Source organism: Hemiscyllium ocellatum, chromosome 35 (genome assembly GCF_020745735.1).
Source record: "Hemiscyllium ocellatum isolate sHemOce1 chromosome 35, sHemOce1.pat.X.cur, whole genome shotgun sequence".
NCBI lineage: Eukaryota > Metazoa > Chordata > Chondrichthyes > Orectolobiformes > Hemiscylliidae > Hemiscyllium > Hemiscyllium ocellatum.
Window position 1 is genome coordinate 39587948 of NC_083435.1, and position 17871 is coordinate 39605818.

Consider the following 17871-nt stretch of genomic DNA (forward strand, 5'->3'; position numbering starts at 1 on the left):
AGTTACTCGCCACTTTTAATCAAAATCAAACATTTTGGCTGCGATTTTGCCGGGGAAAAGCATTCTGTTTACAGACTGGGGACGAAAGCCCGAGAAACTGAATCTAGACCCTGATATCGGAAAAATGTTGTTAAACTTGAAAGGAGTCAGAAATGATTTAAAGGAAGTTGCTGGAACTGGAGGGTTTGAGTTACAGGGAGAACCTGAATAGACTGGGGCTTTTTTCTCTGGAGTGTTGGATGGTGAGGGGTGACCAATTCAAATTTTGTAAAATCATGAGGGGCAATGGATAACATGAATAGCCAAGGTCTTTATCCAGGGGAGAGAAGTCCAATACTAGAGGACGTAGGTTTCAGGTGATAGGGGATAGACTTTAAAGGAAACTGAGGGGCAACATTTTCACACACAGTGTGGTGTGTGATTGGAATGAGCTGCTGGAGGAAGTGGTGGAGGCTGGTAAAATTACAACATTTGAAGGGCATCTAGATGGGTACATAAATAGGAATGGTTTAGAAGGATATGGGCCAAATTCTGGCAAATGGGTCGAGATTATAATAGACTGTCCAGTCAGTATGGGTGAGTTGGACTGAAGGGTCTATTCCCATGCTGTATAACACTATGATTATGACTGTAAGATAAATATAATCAATTGACATCCATGGTTTAGACAGTACTCTCGTCTCTGAGTGAGATGATTGTGGATTCAAGCTTCACTCCAGAGACTTGAGCATTGAGGCTGATATTCCAGTGTAGGACTGACAGAGAAACTTAAATTCAACTGAGAGGGCAGATGGAGCCTTGCATTAACTTCTCAAGAAGATAGTATCTCTGACAGTTTCACTAAGACTGTGTTGTGGAAAAACAGGGGCATTCTCCCTGATGTCCTGACAAATACCGACAACGCAATCAACTTCACAAACCATAGTTCCAATGATGGAGAGAGTATCCCAGCCTACATTGACATTGACTAATATATTGTGGACAGGATTCTTACTGTAGCATCCTGAGTGTTTCAGTGAACAGGTTTTCAGTAAATTGATCCAAATGAATTATGGGTTGGACATCTATGTAGATGAATGATGCAGCATCAGACAAACAAAAACACAATATTTAGTTGAAATTAGTCAACCAAATTAACAAAGCATTTGAAAATGACTCAAATTCTTTCCCAGAACATGAAACAAATCTTGGTAGTGTTAGGTAAATATATCATTATTATTACATTGAGGTATGATGAGCCGAGGGAACTCAGGTCTGTAAAAGCTCACTCCCACTCCCTCCCCATACTCAGGATAGTCATCCTCCCAGACAGGACAGTACAAACATTCCCCATGGTATAAAACACCCATCACCTGAAGAGGATCTGCCTATAATTCACATCCCCAATTAAAGCAGAGTCTGATTCTGCCCCATACCCAGTCCTGAGAGTTGGCTCACTTTACTAACACACACACACACACACACACATACATCAGGGGAAACTCTCTCAGAATACTACAGACAAAAATTTCTTTAAAATCCCTGTGCTCTTGTCTCGTTCCCAATTCTGATGGTCAGAAATATAACTAAACTTTATGACACAGGATGTAGCTGATTTCCAACATTCAAACTCACCAAAGGTTATAGAGATCCACTGATCACAATGGTCCATAGACCAATCAGTTTCCATTCCTGAAAGACCCTCTTTCCCCAAGGAGTTGGTCAGTGCTATCTAATTCACAACCCTCTGCTCTTTGGTCTTACATTTAATACAATGCTTCTGTGGCGCAAATTGGTTTTATAACTCCCTCATATCTACTCTCTACACTCGTTTCCAAAATGACCTTTACTCCCTTCCACATCAATATCCCTGCTTCTCAAGTTCAAGACATGAAAATCTGTTTAATCCGTCCATGATCAGACCTGACTGGGCTACACCAAGGACTAGTGGTCCCCATTTCTTCTGTCAAAACTACTCGTTAGTCCAGGGCCCACATGAAGAGAAAAGATAACCCATAACTTCTCCTCCCCAAAACCAACTGTGTCCTTGTGGAAGTTACATTCCTGTTTTACAAAGCTCTATTTAGACCCTATCTGGAGAACTGTGTTCATTTTTGGGCACTGTTCCTCAGAAAGGTGACAATTGGCTTTGGAGGGAGTGCAGCGTAGATTCTCCAGAATGTTCCTGGGGATAACAGTGTTAAGTAAAAAGTGAGGTCTGCAGATGCTGGAGATCAGAGCTGAAAATGTGTTGTTGGTTAAAGCACAGCAGGTCAGGCAGCATCCAAGGAACAGGAAATTCGACGTTTCGGGCCAGAGCCCTTCATCAGGAATAACAGTGTTAAATCATTCTGAGCCTGTATTCACTTAAATGTAGAAAATTAAGTAATAATCGAATTGAAGTGTTTAAGACGATTAAACAAGTTAATCAAGCAGTTGGAGCGAAACACTTGCTCTGAAAGGAAAGTCCAGAACAAGGGACAGAGCATTAAAATTAGAGCAAGGCTGTTCAGAGTGATATCGGCAAACAGTTTTTCACACAAAGGGGACTGGAAATCTGGAACCCTCCCCACAAAAATCTGTTGAAACTGGAGGTCATTTGAAAACTTCAAAACAAAGATTGATTGGTTTATTGTTAGGAAAGGAGGTTAAGGGTTAAAGAATCAAGGCAGGTAGATAGAGTTAAGATATAAGATCCAACTGAATGTTGCGATGGCTCCAGGGATTACTCCAACTGCTACGCTCTCCCATTCCCTGTTCACTCTCATCTCCAACAACAATTTAGTCAGTGTTGCTGGATTCAGCCTTTGGCTGAGATTCCAACACCATACCCCATCACAAAGATTACCGACTTTCCCCTGTGTGAGTCCACTCATTGACCCAAAGAATCGCTGTCAATGTGAAACTGTTGTCACACCTGAATTATTTGTTTAAAAATATTTAACCTATTTTTCTAATCAACATGTTCAGAGCTGTTATAGCACATCTTTGGAGCAGGTAGGGCCTGAACCTGGGACTCTCAGTTTGGTGTAGGGATACTATCACTGTACCACAAGAGAGCCCCACTGAAATGTTTATTCTAACTGAACCTATTTTACTAATCCAAGTTTTCATTGATGTTATTGCACATCCTGGGGCAGGTATAACTTGAACACAGGACTCCAGTGTTTGGTTGGGACGCTACACTTTGCCACAAGAAGTCTCCGTTAAATTACTTTTGGGTTAAGCAGTTTTTCCATTCACCTGTTCAGAGATATTTGTACATCCATCTGGAGCAGGTGGGATTTGAATTCAATGTTGTGATTGCAACAAGGTCAGCCAGTTGGACGTGCATTAGTGCAAATGGAGGTTCCCTGACTTCATGAAGCCTTTGTCAGACACACTGCATTTGAATAATTTCCCTTCGATTGTAGCTGCCCTTGTGCTAAACGGTGGTGCACCTTGGGTGTCAGGAGCTCACATGTGGAAAAGGACTCACAACTGCCAGGCAGCTGTAATAAGTGAGGTTTTATTCAGATGGGACAGTGACAAGTTTAAATCCCCACCTGATCTGCTGCTCAAAGTCACCTCCATTTCCCCGGTCAGTTTCCCAAGTTTCAGGAAACTCATGTTGCTCCAGAAATATTTGGATTGACTGTGAGAGACGTCAATCAGAGAGTCCACCCACTCTGCCCATTGTCTCCTCTTCCTCTTCCAGAGCTGGTTCACTTCCTATAGGGACTGAAAACCAAGTGAGGAGATGGTGAGTGAAGGAGCAGCTTTTATACAAATTGTATCCCATAATATCCACACCAATCTTCAGGCAGTCTGACTATCCTGTGGGTAATCAGGGGTGGAAATGTCCCTTATGCTGTGTGAGAAGATCCAGCTGAGAGAGCTGTTTACTCGGTGCTTTGTGATGAACTGTGTGACTGGAGCTGTGTGTTGGATATTGAGTGTGTTTATTGGAAGCATTTCCCTCTGATTTCCAGGCTGAGTTTTGTTGATGGATCATTCCTGAATATGAGAAGGTGAGGTGTCATTATCTGGGAGGTGCAGGGGTCTGAGGATCCTTACTGATTCCCCCTGCTGTTGAGTTCTATGTGTGTGTTGAGAGCTGGTTATTATCCTGTGGACTGGGAATAGTCAGTGCTCTGAGTGATGGAATCTGGATGCTGGATGTCTTTTCAATCTCTCCAGGTTTCCTAATGCCCCATCACTGTGATCTTATCAGAAAACATAAGGAATAGAACCTTTGAGAAACACGAGATGTCTCAGAGTGCTTTACTTGCAGTGAAGTACATTTTAAGTGTGGTCACTGTTGGATATGGGTACCTAAATGTGTGCACAGCAAGTTCCCACATATTTTAAGGTGAGAGAAGCAAGATTTTAAAAAGAGATGGGGGCAATTTGTTTACACAGGGAATGGTTTGCGTGTGAAACAAATGTTCTGAGGAAGTGGTGTTTGTGGGTGCAGTTTCAATGTTTAAAAGACATTTAGATAAATACATGAATCAGGAATATTTGGAGGGAAATGGGCCATGTGCGGGCATGTGGATTATGTTTAGTTTGGGATTATGGTCCTCTTGGACTGAAGGGTTTGTTTCTATGATTTCTAACTCTATGACTTTAAGTGATCATGACAACAAAAGATGATGTGATGTGATGTGATGGGATGAGATCTCTCATTGAGCTGTTTGTGGCTTTCATACCATCCCCAAGGAGACTGATAACTTTTGAACGGGTTTTGAATTCCCAGTAACAAAGTTGAAATTGCATTATAATTATGAAAATTAAGATTTTTATTTTGGCAACAAAAAGCAACATAGATTAGATAATAACCAATAGGCAATTATTATATTAGAGGACAGCAAAAATATCTCCTGTTAATGTTTCACGTGAATTTTTGCTGAATGTCACAATTAGTTTACATTCCAGTCTCGGCATTATTAGAGATTTTACAGATATCAGTCCACCCTGCCCCTCAGCTTCTAATAGGCTCACTCCTCCCTGTTTACTGAATTGTAACTTTGAGTCACTGTCAAAAACTTTTTTCTGAGTTTCCAGAGATATCTGAACCCACTGCCAACAATGAGGCTTCCTCCAGTGAGTCCTCCTCTGGCCTCACAAGGACAAATCTTGTGGAGTCTTTAGATTGTCACAGAATGTATCTGTTTAACTGGAGACTGTGTTCATTCTCATATTCTGTTAATACTCAGTGCACAGAAAGTACTCCCTCTCCTCTATGCTGACTCTCTCTCTGTCTCTCTCTGTCTCTCTCTCTCTCTCTCTCTCTCTCTCTCACACACATAGCTGCTCTTGTCTCTGTCAATAATCTCAGAGTTGGAAAGTCTGTCTAGTCAGCCCCAGGTACTCTGGCCTTTGTTTTTGGTTGCGATAACTTTGCATCTTGTTCAGCAAGTTCGAAAGTATTACCATAGTAACAAAACCACCTGACTTTTTGCCTGGCATAATAATATAATGGTCGAAGAGTGTGGTGCTGGAAAAGCACAGCCGGCCAGGCAGCATCTAAGGAGCAGGAGAGTTAACGTTTCGAGCATAAGCCTTTTATCCTGATGAAGAGCTTATGCTTGGAATGTCGACTGTCCTGCTCCTCGGATGTTGCCTGACCAGCTGTGCTTTTCCAGCACCACACTCTTCAACTCTGATCTCCAACATCTGCAGTCCTCACTTCCTCCATAATAATATAATGTCCCAGCAACATCATTTCTGAGAAATTCCATGTTTTATAAAGTATAAAGATAGCTTAAATTTTAATAATCTTCTGGATTTCACATTCATAACACACTTAGGCTTTCTCGATTGCAGGGAGGATTGGAGTAGCCTGGAGGGGAGTTCCCCCAGCTCCTCAGGAAGAGGCTGGGTTTGATCATCCACTCAATATTTTTGCCTCAAGAACTTTAACATTGAGTCTTGTTCCCGTGTGCTGGGCTCTAGCATGGCTGTGAATGGTGGTGTCATGGAACTGCCTTCTCCTGTTACTCAACTAGTTGTCCACAATTCTCAAGAAGGCGTGGTAGGACTACAGAGCTTTGTTCTAACCTGTTGGTAGTGGGGCTGTTTAGTTCAATTTATTTATTATATGTTACTATTGGTGTACAGGTTCCACTTCGTCTTCTGCAGTATGTTCACTGGGTTAGAAACCAACCTGCAGAATTTGTTCTGTGCTGTTCCGGACTTGTCTTACCTGCCTATCTTCTTTCCCACCTATCCACTCCACCCTCTCCTCCCTGACCTATCACCTTCATCCCCCTCCCCCACTCACCCATTGTACTCTATGCTACTTTCTCCCCACCCCCACCCTCCTCTAGCTTATCTCTCCACCCTTCAGGCTCTCTGCCTTTATTCCCGATGAAGGGCTTTTGCCCGAAATGTCGATTTTGCTGCACTTTGGATGCTGCCTGAACCGCTGTGCTCTTCCAGCTTGTGGGCGGCACGGTGGTACAGTGGTTAGCACTGCTGCCTCACAGCGCCTGTAGACCCGGGTTCAATTCCCGACTCAGGCGACTGACTGTGTGGAGTTTGCACGTTCTCCCCGTGTCTGCGTGGGTTTCCTCCGGGTGCTCCGGTTTCCTCCCACAGTCACAAAGATGTGTGGGTCAGGTGAATTGGCCAAGCTAAATTGCCCGTAGTGTTAGGTAAGGGGTAAATGTAGGGGTATAGGTGGGTTGCGCTTCGGCGGGTCGGTGTGGACTTGTTGGGCCGAAGGGCCTGTTTCCACACTGTAAGTCTAATCTAATCTAATCCAGCTGTTCCAGTCATGTCTATCTACTGGTTTGATAATACAAACATGGAAAAACAAGAAAGATAGAAACAAGTAATAGGAGCAGACCATTTGGCCTATCAAGTCCAATCTGCTATTCAACATGATGCTGACTGATCATTCTGTCTCAATGCCGTACTCCCCGCACCCCCCCCCCATACTCTTTGACACATTTAATCTCTACAAATCCGTCCATTTGTTTCTTAAATATATTTATTGTTAAGGCCTGCAAAGCATTTTGTGACAGAAAATTCCACAGGTTTGCCACCCTCTGAGTGAAGAATGTTTCATCATCTCAGTCTAAACTGACCTACCCTACATCCTGAGACTGTAGTGGAGTCTCCAACCATCAGCCCTGCATCAAATATATCCAGCCCAGTCCGAGTTTTATATGTTTCAGTGAGGTCCTGTCTTCTAAACTCCAATGAATACAGGCCCAGCTGATCCAAACTTTCCGAATATGACAAACCTGCCATTCTAGGAATCAGCCTGGTGAACCTTTGCTATATTCATTCGATGGCAAGTATATCTTTTCTGTTTCTCTTAGCAAAGTGGACAGCTTCACAGTTATCCACATTACACTCCATCTGTCATATATTTTCCCATTCATTCAATGAGGTTAAATCACCCTGAATCCACTTTACATCTTCCTCACCACTGACTATCCCAATTAATTTCATGCCATCAACAAACTTGGAAATAGTACATCTAAATACCTCATCAAAATTATTAATATATATGGTCATTGTAGCAATGCATGCATTCACTCCTTAAATATTAACCATTGCCTATTCACTGTCATGAATTTCAATGGAATCATCCAGTTAATTGCAGACAACACACTTATATTGTTGTAGTTTCTTTTGTTCAGATTTAGGAGCCTAGTTTTAGATTGGACTACTTCAGTTTCTATCCATATGAGAAATTCTGTCACTTGAACAAGAAATTAACTCTTCCTCAGTGTACAAAACTAGATCTAGGATTGTCTGTCATGAGTTGGTTCCTCAAAGTACTTGTCTGAAAAAATTTTTGTACACACTCTCAGAATTTACTGAACATAATATTGTTTATGAATGTGGTTTGCCCAGTCTATACACAGATTAAGGTCACCCATGAATATTGTAGCATCCTTCCTGTGAGTGTCTCTAATTTTGTGTAGAAATCCATCCTCTGCCTCATCACTACTGTTTGGAGGCTTATAGACAGCTTCCTTGAATTTTCTTTGTCCCTTCATGCAATGAGGCCTGTGAGATTTGGGGGGAAAGTAATCCTGATGCTGCTGATGCCTCACTGTGCCTCTCAGACATCCAGTTTTGGGATCTGTCCTGAGCCTACTTCCTTCGTGATGATGAACATGGCGAAGGACTCATTTATCATTTGGGAGGGGATTGGTAGTTTTCCTTGAATTTGTTTGACCTGAAGGCATTAGACTTTATGGAACCAATATGAAAGACCTTCCTGTCCTGCCAGTGGAATGGACAATCCCACGGATGGAGACAAAGGAGTCTGGGATGTTTTCAGATTGATACCATTCAGTCATTTAGCTCCTAGTGATTGAGAACCCATTTCAAACTCCACCCAGAAGGTGTTTATCTTTTCCAATGTCCTTGCAATGCCTGAGAAGATGGTCTGGGGAAGGAAAGAAAGCAGCCATACTGTCTGCTCCTAGGTGTGACAGTCAAGTGAAAACAAAATCAATTTGTGTCTGATTTCCCCAAACAGGGGAATAGCAGACTGGCACTCACTGTGGAACAGTCTCTCACCCATGAGTCAGTCTCCTTAGCAATGGAGGAGAGGGAGTTGGAGGAACTCATGTTTCCTTTTCCTGTTTTACAGAAGGATTGCACCGCACTACATCAGAAAGGATAGACACTGCAGGTAGATCCTGAACATCACCCAAGGAATGACTGCACAACCGTGGGAAGACATCCAGTCCCTTCCCAGCATTGCTCAACACATAGAAGGTTGGGCAGTGAAGCCATCGTCTGGAAATTGGTTGGGACAGAGGAGCTTTGACATACCATCAGATCTGAAACTGGTCAGTGGTGTGGAGCCTTCCGTCAGAACCAACCTTTCTGAAGGTTCGGCTGTGGGTGATCGGTCAGGGTGAGGCCGGGAAGAAGTGTCAGTGGCTCCAAGTGTGGTGAGAGCTTCAATCATTCATCAAGCCTCATGAACCACTGACTCATTCCTACAGGGGAGTGGCTGTTCAAGTAGGGAGAGGGCTCCACAGGCACATAACATTTCCAAATACGAAAGGTGCATTTGATGTATTACTGTTTAAAAAAAAAAGGACAGGTTCATGGAAGAGAAACAATTCAAGTGTGAGGTCTGCAAGCGAGCTTTTGCAAAGTCATCAACACTGGTGAATCATCGACGCATTCACACTGGGGAGAAGCCTTACAAATGTGAGGTTTGTGACAAGGCCTTTGCACAGTTATCAGCCCTAGTGAATCACCGGCGCACTCACACGAGGGAGAAACCATTCACGTGTGAGGTGTGTAACAATTCATTCTCAGAGTCATCGACTCTTCGCAAACACCAACGCGTTCACACAGGGGAGAGACCTTTCGTGTGTGAAGTGTGCGACAAATCATTCTCACAGTCATCGACCCTTCATAGGCACCAACGCATTCACACAGGGGAGAAACCGTTCATATGTGAGGTGTGTGACAAATCATTCTCAAATTCCTCACATCTCCGCAGACACCAACCCGTACACACAGGTGACAAGCCGTTCACATGCAATGTGTGTGACAAATCCTTCTCAGATTCATCAAGTGTCCTACTCCATCAGAGGATTCACACAGGGGAGAAACCGTTTACATGTGATGTGTGTGACAAATCATTCTCAGTTGTATCTTCCCTTTGTAAGCACCAACGCATTCACACAGGAGAAAAGCCTTTCACGTGTGAGGTATGCAACAGGTCATTCTCAGTGTTATCAAACTTCCGCAGGCACCAGCGCATTCACACAGGGGAGAAACCGTTCACCTGTGAGGTTTGTGACAAATCCTTTTCAGTGTCGTGGAATCTCCTGCTCCATCAAAGGAATCACACAAGGGAGTAATCCTTCATATGTGAGATTGCGGAGAACTTTTCAGGGTCTTTTGGGATGCACCAGGATTCAAACAGATTGATGTTTGTGACAAGGCTTTCACAGAGTCAGTGAAGCTCCTGGTCCATCAATGTATTTACATTGGGAGGAATCCTATCAGTGGGAGTTCTGTTATAAAGCCATCCTATAAAATGTTGGACTTCCTGGATCATCAGCAAACCCACACAGGAACTACCCAACCAGGCTCTGAGCTGGTTTTCACTCGGTCATAGCACTGCAACAGACTTGGAGCACCCCCCATGCAGTGAGACCAACCCATTGTGATTTGTGATATTACAGACTTCAGAACTTTAATAACTGTTCATGGACTGAGTGAATCAACAACGATAAACAGTTACACACAGAAAGCAGCAGCAATAGCTGTCTGAAGTAAACTGTTAAGGGACAAGCTGAGGTTAAAGGCAATCAACAACGTCTGGGAAAATAAGGAGTCGAGATTACGTAAACAAAACAGCTCGGATACCTGCTTGGTAGCTGGATGCCTCATGCCACAAGGATGAATGGCTGATCTGTTGAAGAATTTAAGGAGTAATTCCAAGACAGGATGTGTCTTTCAGCAAACAGTTAAGGCCAAATGTAACAAGGAACAAAGGAGTTACTTCTGGTAAGGAAGCCAGCTGCAGTCTCAGAGACTCTAAATGAGTAATCAATATTTTCAATAAAAGGATTCTAAAAAATCATCAATTATATTAAATCATGGACCTGAAAGACATAAAAAAGTTATTTTAGAATCGAACACCAGAACTCTGGAGAACAACATTGCATAAGGATCAAACCAAGGACACACGCAGAGCAAGACACTGTATGTGGAATCAAGGCCAGCCTTAATTGGGTAATAGCCAAGTTGGGTTGTGAGGCTTAACTTGCTCATTCGAGGAGTCTTATTTTAGTTGCTAAATTCAATAAATTTTCAATCACTGTTTCAGTACTTGGTTGTATGTGAGATTTCTTAACAAGTAGCTGAACTAAAATAGCTTGTCGTGATTGTCCACAACAAATTAGCGTCCCTGGGTGGTCTTTGATAAGGAATGACTTTAAGTTGCTCCGAAGTTGAACCTACTAGCCTTGTATTCTCAGAAATCCTGCCTGAGCCTGATTTAAGAGGCAGCTGCCCATTGTATGGCCGGGATTCAAGTGGGTGGATAAGAATAGAGGCACAAATTTTCAGATTTCCAATGCCAAATACAAAATGAACTTAGCTTTGAAATCATGGCAGAGAATCGATCTGAATGGAGGGGCGGCACAGTGGCTCAGTGGTTAGCACTGCTGCCTCATAGCACCAGGGATCTGGGTTCGGTTCCAGCCTCAGATGACTGTCTGTGTGGAGTTTGCACATTCTCCCTGTATATGCATGTTTCTCTGGGTGCTCTGGTTTCCTCCCATAATCCAAAGGTGTGCTGTTGGGTGAATTGGTCATGTTAATTTGCCCATAGTATTCAGGGATGTGTATATTAGGTGCATTAATAGGATAGTGCACTGGGGGGATGGGTTACTCTTGTTGGGCCGAAGGGCCTGTTTCCACACTGTAGCGATTCTGTGATGACAGAGAGCTTGGTTAAGGTATATTTGAATAAGGAATTGCTGAAGTGGACAGAGTATTGGAAAGCTTATGATGCTATGAGTCCCAAGGTATTGGATCATTGACAGTCAGTTAGGAAGTCTGTGGGAAGGAATTTGTTGTTTATTCGCAGAAACTTGATACATGACACGGGTGTTAAAGTGGAGAAATGCTGAGATAAGTGAGTCAAAGTCAGAAATTGCAGAAAGTTGATGCCTTAGAGGCTGTCAGGCAGAAAAGGACTGTTTCCCAGTTGTAAAACACGGTATTCAAGGGAAAGGTTAAATCCTGAGAGATTGCTAATCAAGTGAAAGTAATTTACCTCTCAATTATCAATGTCAGTTTAAGACAGCAAACAGAAATACTGAGAAGGCACATAGGCAGGTACAGGAGTCAAAAATTAAGACTAAAGAACTGGAAAGTAAATGTAAACAACTCCAGGCAACACTTACAAAGTATTGCATCAAGCACAACCTCAGCAACTAGTGCAGAGTGCTGCTCATTCTAAATACCAACAAGCAACTGGAGTTTCCCGTCAGAGAGGGTTTCCCTACACTTTAGGACCCAGCCAAACATTAGGGAATGGAAAGAGGATTGGTTGAGAGTGAAGTTATATACTATTCAGAGTAGAGCAGGGAATACAATTATAATCGCATTCAGTCTGCCCCTCTGCCACACTGTATCTCCCTGTACCAACTATATCATCCAAGTCACTGCCCCTGCCCACTGTGCCCTAAGGCATCTCAGCCTTTGGGGCAGGAAGTTAAGAAGGAGTCTGTCAATCCTTTCGGGATCAGAGGGTAAACTGAAGCGCTAAAGTAGCCTTCTCTGGTAAATCCAATCAATCCCATTCGAAAAGTCTGAATAGGATTTCAGGATGGGAATATTCAGGACAATACCTCTTATTCTGTCACACAATTACAAGATAATGCTCGGAGCATACCTACTCTTTCACCAGGCAATGACCCTGTTTACTGCCTCTCATGATCTGAGAAGGTTACACAGCTCGATAAAACAGAGGAGGGGAGACTTCCACTTGTCTGCTCAGTGATTCAATACGAGATGCACTTCCTGATCCACAAAGCATGGCAGGGGGAAAGAATCCCTGGCTGACACGGAGAAGACAATCTTGATACCAATAGATTATAGTGGAAGGGATAAAATAGAGAGGACACTGTAGATGGACTGAAAGGTAGACAAAGGAAAGAACATTCAATGGCGTTTGCCTCTCATCTCTGAAATTAGTTTATTACTGGATTTGGGACTCAGCAGGGAAATAATCTTGATGACAGACAGCGCAGCTTTGATTGTGAACTTTAATAGAACATTCCACTGAGGCATCTGGGAAAGCTTGTAAAGCCTTTGACCATGAGGAGAAATCATACTCGGATGTGTGGGCGGTACAGTGGCTCAGTGGTTAGCACTGCTGCCTCAAAATGCCAGGCACCCGGTTTCGATTCCACCCTCGGGCAACTGTCTGTGTGCAGTTTGCATGTTCTCCCCAGTTCCCTCCGGGTGCTCTGGTTTCCTCGCACAGTCACAAAGATGTGCAAGTTGGGTGGATTGGCCGTGCTAAATTGTCCATAATGTTCATGGATGTGCAGGCTAGATGAGTTAGCCATGGGAAATGCAGTGTTATAGGGTAGGGGGATGAGTCTGAGTGGGATGCTGTCGGAGGGTTGGTGAGGATCTATATGTAGATCAGAGTGGTGCTGGAAAAGCACAGCAGGTCAGGCAGCATCCGAGGAACAGGAAAAATCGAAGCTTCAGGCAAAAGCCCTTCTTCAGGAATACAGCTATATTCCTGATGAAGGGCTTTTGCCTGAAATGTCGATTTTCCTGCTCCTCGGATGCTGCCTGACCTGCTGTGCTTTTCCAGCACCACTCTAATCTAGACTCTGGTTTCCAGCAGCTGCAGTCCTTGTTTTTACTGAGAGGATCTGTATCTGTCTGGGTTCTGCAGCATGATCATTCCCGAGCCTTTCAGCACAGTCACATTTGACCAAGGCTTGTTTCCATTTCCTAGCCAGCCTCATTTATTGTCCCTTTTTTTTCATAATTCCATTATTTTGAGCAGCCCCTCTGGCCACACTTTAATGTCAGTATCAATTTGCGTTTATCTTTCAAGGATAACAATATACTTGGACCTCAAGGTTTTCCACAAGGGTTCCATAATTCCCTGTCCATATTCCATTAAAGATTACCAAAGGGTTTTTCCAACCCCAACTGTCTAGTACAGTATGTAGATGATTTGCTGCAACACATCAAACAGGAATACCTGGTCCTACCACATGAGCTTTTACCTCTGCTCACAGATGTGGGGGTGAAGGTTAACCCTAAGAAAGTGCAGATCTTGAAGCAGAAAGTTTCTTTTTTTGGAAATGGTGATGACACCTGATAAACTGGAAATAGATACGAAATGGATTGATGTATCTGTAATCAGTCTTTACCTGAAGGTGTGGTGTTTTGAGGTCGTTCTTAGGATGAGTGGGGTGCTGTAGAAATCATGCTGATGGCTTTGCTACTAAAATACCACCACTGGCAGATTTACTAAAGAAGCACAGTCCTTAGCACTGCTGCCTCACATCACAAGGGTCCCAGGTTCGATTCCAGCCTCGGGCGACTGTCTGTGTGGAGTTTGCACATTCTCCCCGTGTCTGCATGGGTTTCCTCTGGGTGCTCCGGTTTCCTCCCACAGTCCAAGGATGTGCAGGCTAGGTGAATTGACCATTCTAAATTGTCAATAGTGCTAGGGCATTAGTCAGAGGGAAATGGGTCTGGATGGGTTACTCTTCGGAGGGTCGATGTGGACTGGTTGGGCCGAAGGGACTGTTTCCACACTGTAGGGAATCTAATCTAATCTAATCTCTGTGGGAATGGACAGAACAACATACACAAACAATCAGTGAATTGAAACAAGTGTTTATTCAAGCCACAGCACTCCGAGCTACCCTTTGGAGTTGAAGTAGCAGTCACCACACTAGTAGCTGTACTGTTAGAAAACAGACATGAACATTTAGGTCCTGTCTCTGACACCTCCAGGCTATTACAATTAGTGGAACCAGTTCTCGTGTTCCATTAAAAAGCATTTGCTTGCTTTTAGGACAAACAAGACAGAGTGTTTCAAGTACACTGGACAAACAAATGACAATGAGAAAAGGAACAGTTAATACAGGACTGAAGGTGTTATATCTGAATGCACACAGTATGGGAAATAAGGTAAAGGAGCTTGTGGTACAGATTAAAATTGATGGGTACGATGTGGTGGGCGTCACACAGACGTGGCTGCAAGGGGATCAGGATTGGGAGCTGAATATTCAAGGATATACATCCTATCAAAGATGGGCAGAGGGGATGGGATTGCTTTATTAGTAAGAAATGAAATTAATAGTAAGAAACTAAGTAGGGTCAGATGGTGTCGAATCTGTGTGGGTAGAATTGAGGAACTGCAATGTTAAAAAAAAAGTTGGAGTTCTGTACAGGTCTCCAAACAGTAGTCAGGAGCTGGGGTGCAAGATACACCAGGAGGTAGAAAAGATGTGTAGGAAAGGCAAAGTTACAGTGATCATGGAGGAATTCAATGTGCAGATTGGTAGTGGATTGAAAGTAAAGGAATTTGTGGAATGTCTACGAGATGGCCTTTCGGAGCAGCTTGTAGTGATGTCCACCAGGGAACAGGCAATCCTGGATTTAGTATTGTACAATGAAGCAGACTTGATAATGGAGCTGAAGGTGAAGGAACCCTAAGGAGGCAGTGATTGTAATATGATTGAATTGACTCTGCAATTTGAGAGGGAGAACATAGAATCAGGTAACAGTATTACCGCTAAATAAAGTCAACTACAGAGGCATGAGGGCAGAGCTGGTTAGAATTGACTGGGCGAGGAGCCTAGCCAGAAAGACAGTGGAACAGCAATGGCAGGAATTTCTGGACGGAAATCAGGAGACACAGCAGAGATTCATCCTGAGGGAAAAGAAGCATGGTGAGAATGTGTATAGGGTATAAGCAGGCAGGGAAAGAGTTAAGTTCTGAGTTTTGTGAAACCAGAGGTTCAGCTGAGCATGACTCAGATCAGATAAGAACTTATAGTTAACAATGGGGTGCTGAAGGCAAGAGTAATGGGTTAACAAAGTGGAAAAGCATTCATTATGTAGAACCATTTACAAGATGAGGTCGCATTCAATATGTAACATCAGTTAACAAGGTGAAAACTATTCACAATGTGAAGCCAGTTAACAAGGTTAAGAACATTCATTGTTTAACAGCAGATGGCTTAATCTTTACTGTTGACACTCACTGATTGTAACGGTCACCCAATTAATTTGTACAACACCTAGGACATTGGTAGTGGGGGATTCAATAATGGCAACACTATCAACTTTCATAGACAGTAGATAATAGGTGCAGGAGTAGGCCATTCTGCCCTTCGAATGACAGCAAGTGATAGAGCTAAGCAATTCCACAATCAATGGATCAGATAAGCTATGCAGTCCTGTCATGAGGCGGTAGTTAAATTGTTTCTTATTGGTGAAGGTCATTGCCTGGCCTTTTTGTGGTGCAAATGCTACTGCCACTTTTCAGTCCAAGCCTGGATATTGTCCAGATCTTGCTGCATTAGGACCTGGACTGCTTCAGGTTCTGAAGAGTTATGAATGGGACTGAACATTGTGTAACCAGTGGCAAAGATCTCCACCTCTGACCTTAGGATGGAGGGAAGGTCATTGATGAAGCTGAGAATGGTTGAGCCTTGGACATTAACTTAAGGAACTGCTGCAGTCATGGACAAGTGGACTGAAGGGTATGTTTCTGTGCTGTACATCTCTATGACTCTTAAGATAATTGATCTCCAACAACCACAACCATCTTCCTATGTGTCAATTATGACTCTAACCAGTGGAGAGTTTGCCCCTGCTTTCCATTGACTCCAATTTTGCTGGGGCTCCTCAATGCCATAGTCAATAGAATATGGCCGTGATGTTAAGGGCTGTCACTCTCACCTCACCTCTTAAATTCCACTTTTTTTGTCTATGTTTGAAGCAAGGATGTAATGAGGTCAGGAGCTGAATGGCCCTGAGTGGCAGAACCCAAACTAGGCATCACTGAGCAGGTTATTGCTGAATAAGTACTACTTGATAGCCCTTGAGGACCCCTTCCACCACTTTACTGATGATCAAGGGTAGACCAATGTGGCAGTAACTGGCCCAGTTGGATACATTCTGCTTTTTATGTAGAGGACATAACTGGGCAATTTTCCATGTTGCCAGGTAATTACCAGTGTTATAATTATACTGGAACAGCTTGGCTAGGTTTGCAACTAGTTCTGCAGCACAAGTCTTTTATACTATGGCTGGAATGTTATGTGGGCCCATAATCTTTGCTGTATCCAGTGCCTCTGACCACTTTTTTCTTTGTAGATATTTTTATTGAAATTTAACATTTTTGCAAATTTACAAAAATAAACAAAACTCTCAAATACAAACATTGATGTACAATTAAATCATATATACAATAGTCATAATTTAACAAAGAAAAGAGAAAGAAAGAAAACAAAAAAAGAAAAAAAAAACAAAAAAAAGAAAAAAAAACTCAACTTTCTACTAATCTAACCTATAACTAACCAGAGTGTATACCTAAGTCTCTTACATGCTCGGAATGTATAAACATCAAATATAATAAAACCCGTATTCGCGCAGGATTCCTCTCCCAAGGGGCCCCGGAGCAGCCCGGTCTGAAATCTTCACTAAATAAAAGCCCTTGTTAGGATAGCCGAAATATCTGCATTTATATAATACAAAAAGGGCTGCCATATTTTATAAAATAATTTAGTCTTTCGGTGCACCATATTTGTAAGGAAGTCAAGGGGGATATATTCCATAATTAATCTGTGCCAATTTGAAAGTCCAGGGGGGCCCTCAGCCACCCAGTTCACCAAAATATTTTTCCTTGCACAGAAAGAGAGAATAGAAAATAGTCTCTTCCCATGCATATCCAGAGATGAGAGGTTCGAAAAGCCCAAAAGGAGAGATACAGGGTCCACCCTAATTTCCGTTCCTAAAATTTCTGTCAGGGTATTTGCCACTTTAGTCCAGTATCTGCGGATTTTCTGACAACTGACCACTTCTTGATATCACATAGAATGAATCAAACTAGCTGGAGGCTGGCATCTATGATGATGGGGGCCACTGGAGGAGGCCGAGATGATTCATTGACTTGGCACTTCTGCTGAAAATTGTTGTGGATGCTCGAGCTTCGTCTTTTGTACTGTGTGGATGGGGATATTTGTGGAGATTTCTCCTTCAGGGAGTTGTGTAATTCACTTTTGGACATGACAGGACTGCACAGCTTCTCTGATCCGTCGATTGTGGAATTGGTTAACTCTATCACTTGCCACTTCTGCTGTTTGCCACACATGTAGTCTGCCACAATCACCTACTGGATGCCCGGTCTTGAAT

At 43.0% G+C, this 17871-nt stretch overlaps 2 protein-coding genes across 3 annotated transcripts in view; one reads left to right on the forward strand and one right to left on the reverse strand.

The window, feature by feature from the left end:
• LOC132832644 (zinc finger protein 271-like) overlaps positions 1-17871 on the reverse strand; it is a 64467-nt gene that overhangs the window by 40487 nt on the left and 6109 nt on the right. The gene's annotated exons all lie outside the window — the stretch shown is intronic.
• LOC132832997 (zinc finger protein 271-like) lies at positions 3627-10751 on the forward strand. 2 transcript variants are annotated; one of them, XM_060851265.1, is made up of 2 exons: positions 3627-3721; positions 8579-10751. In XM_060851265.1, the coding sequence occupies exon 2, from the start codon at positions 9045-9047 to the stop codon at positions 9810-9812; it is 768 nt and encodes a 255-aa protein (XP_060707248.1). In that variant the 5' UTR covers positions 3627-3721; positions 8579-9044; the 3' UTR covers positions 9813-10751. The 2 variants fall into 2 exon arrangements, with proteins under 2 accessions (XP_060707248.1, XP_060707249.1); XM_060851266.1 differs by lacking the exon at positions 3627-3721 and adding an exon at positions 5921-5995.

What these genes read in the sequence shown, in the direction of transcription:
- LOC132832997 (XM_060851265.1), top strand. Translation starts at nt 9,045, where the DNA reads ATGGAAGAGAAACAATTCAAGTGTGAGGTCTGCAAGCGAGCTTTTGCA.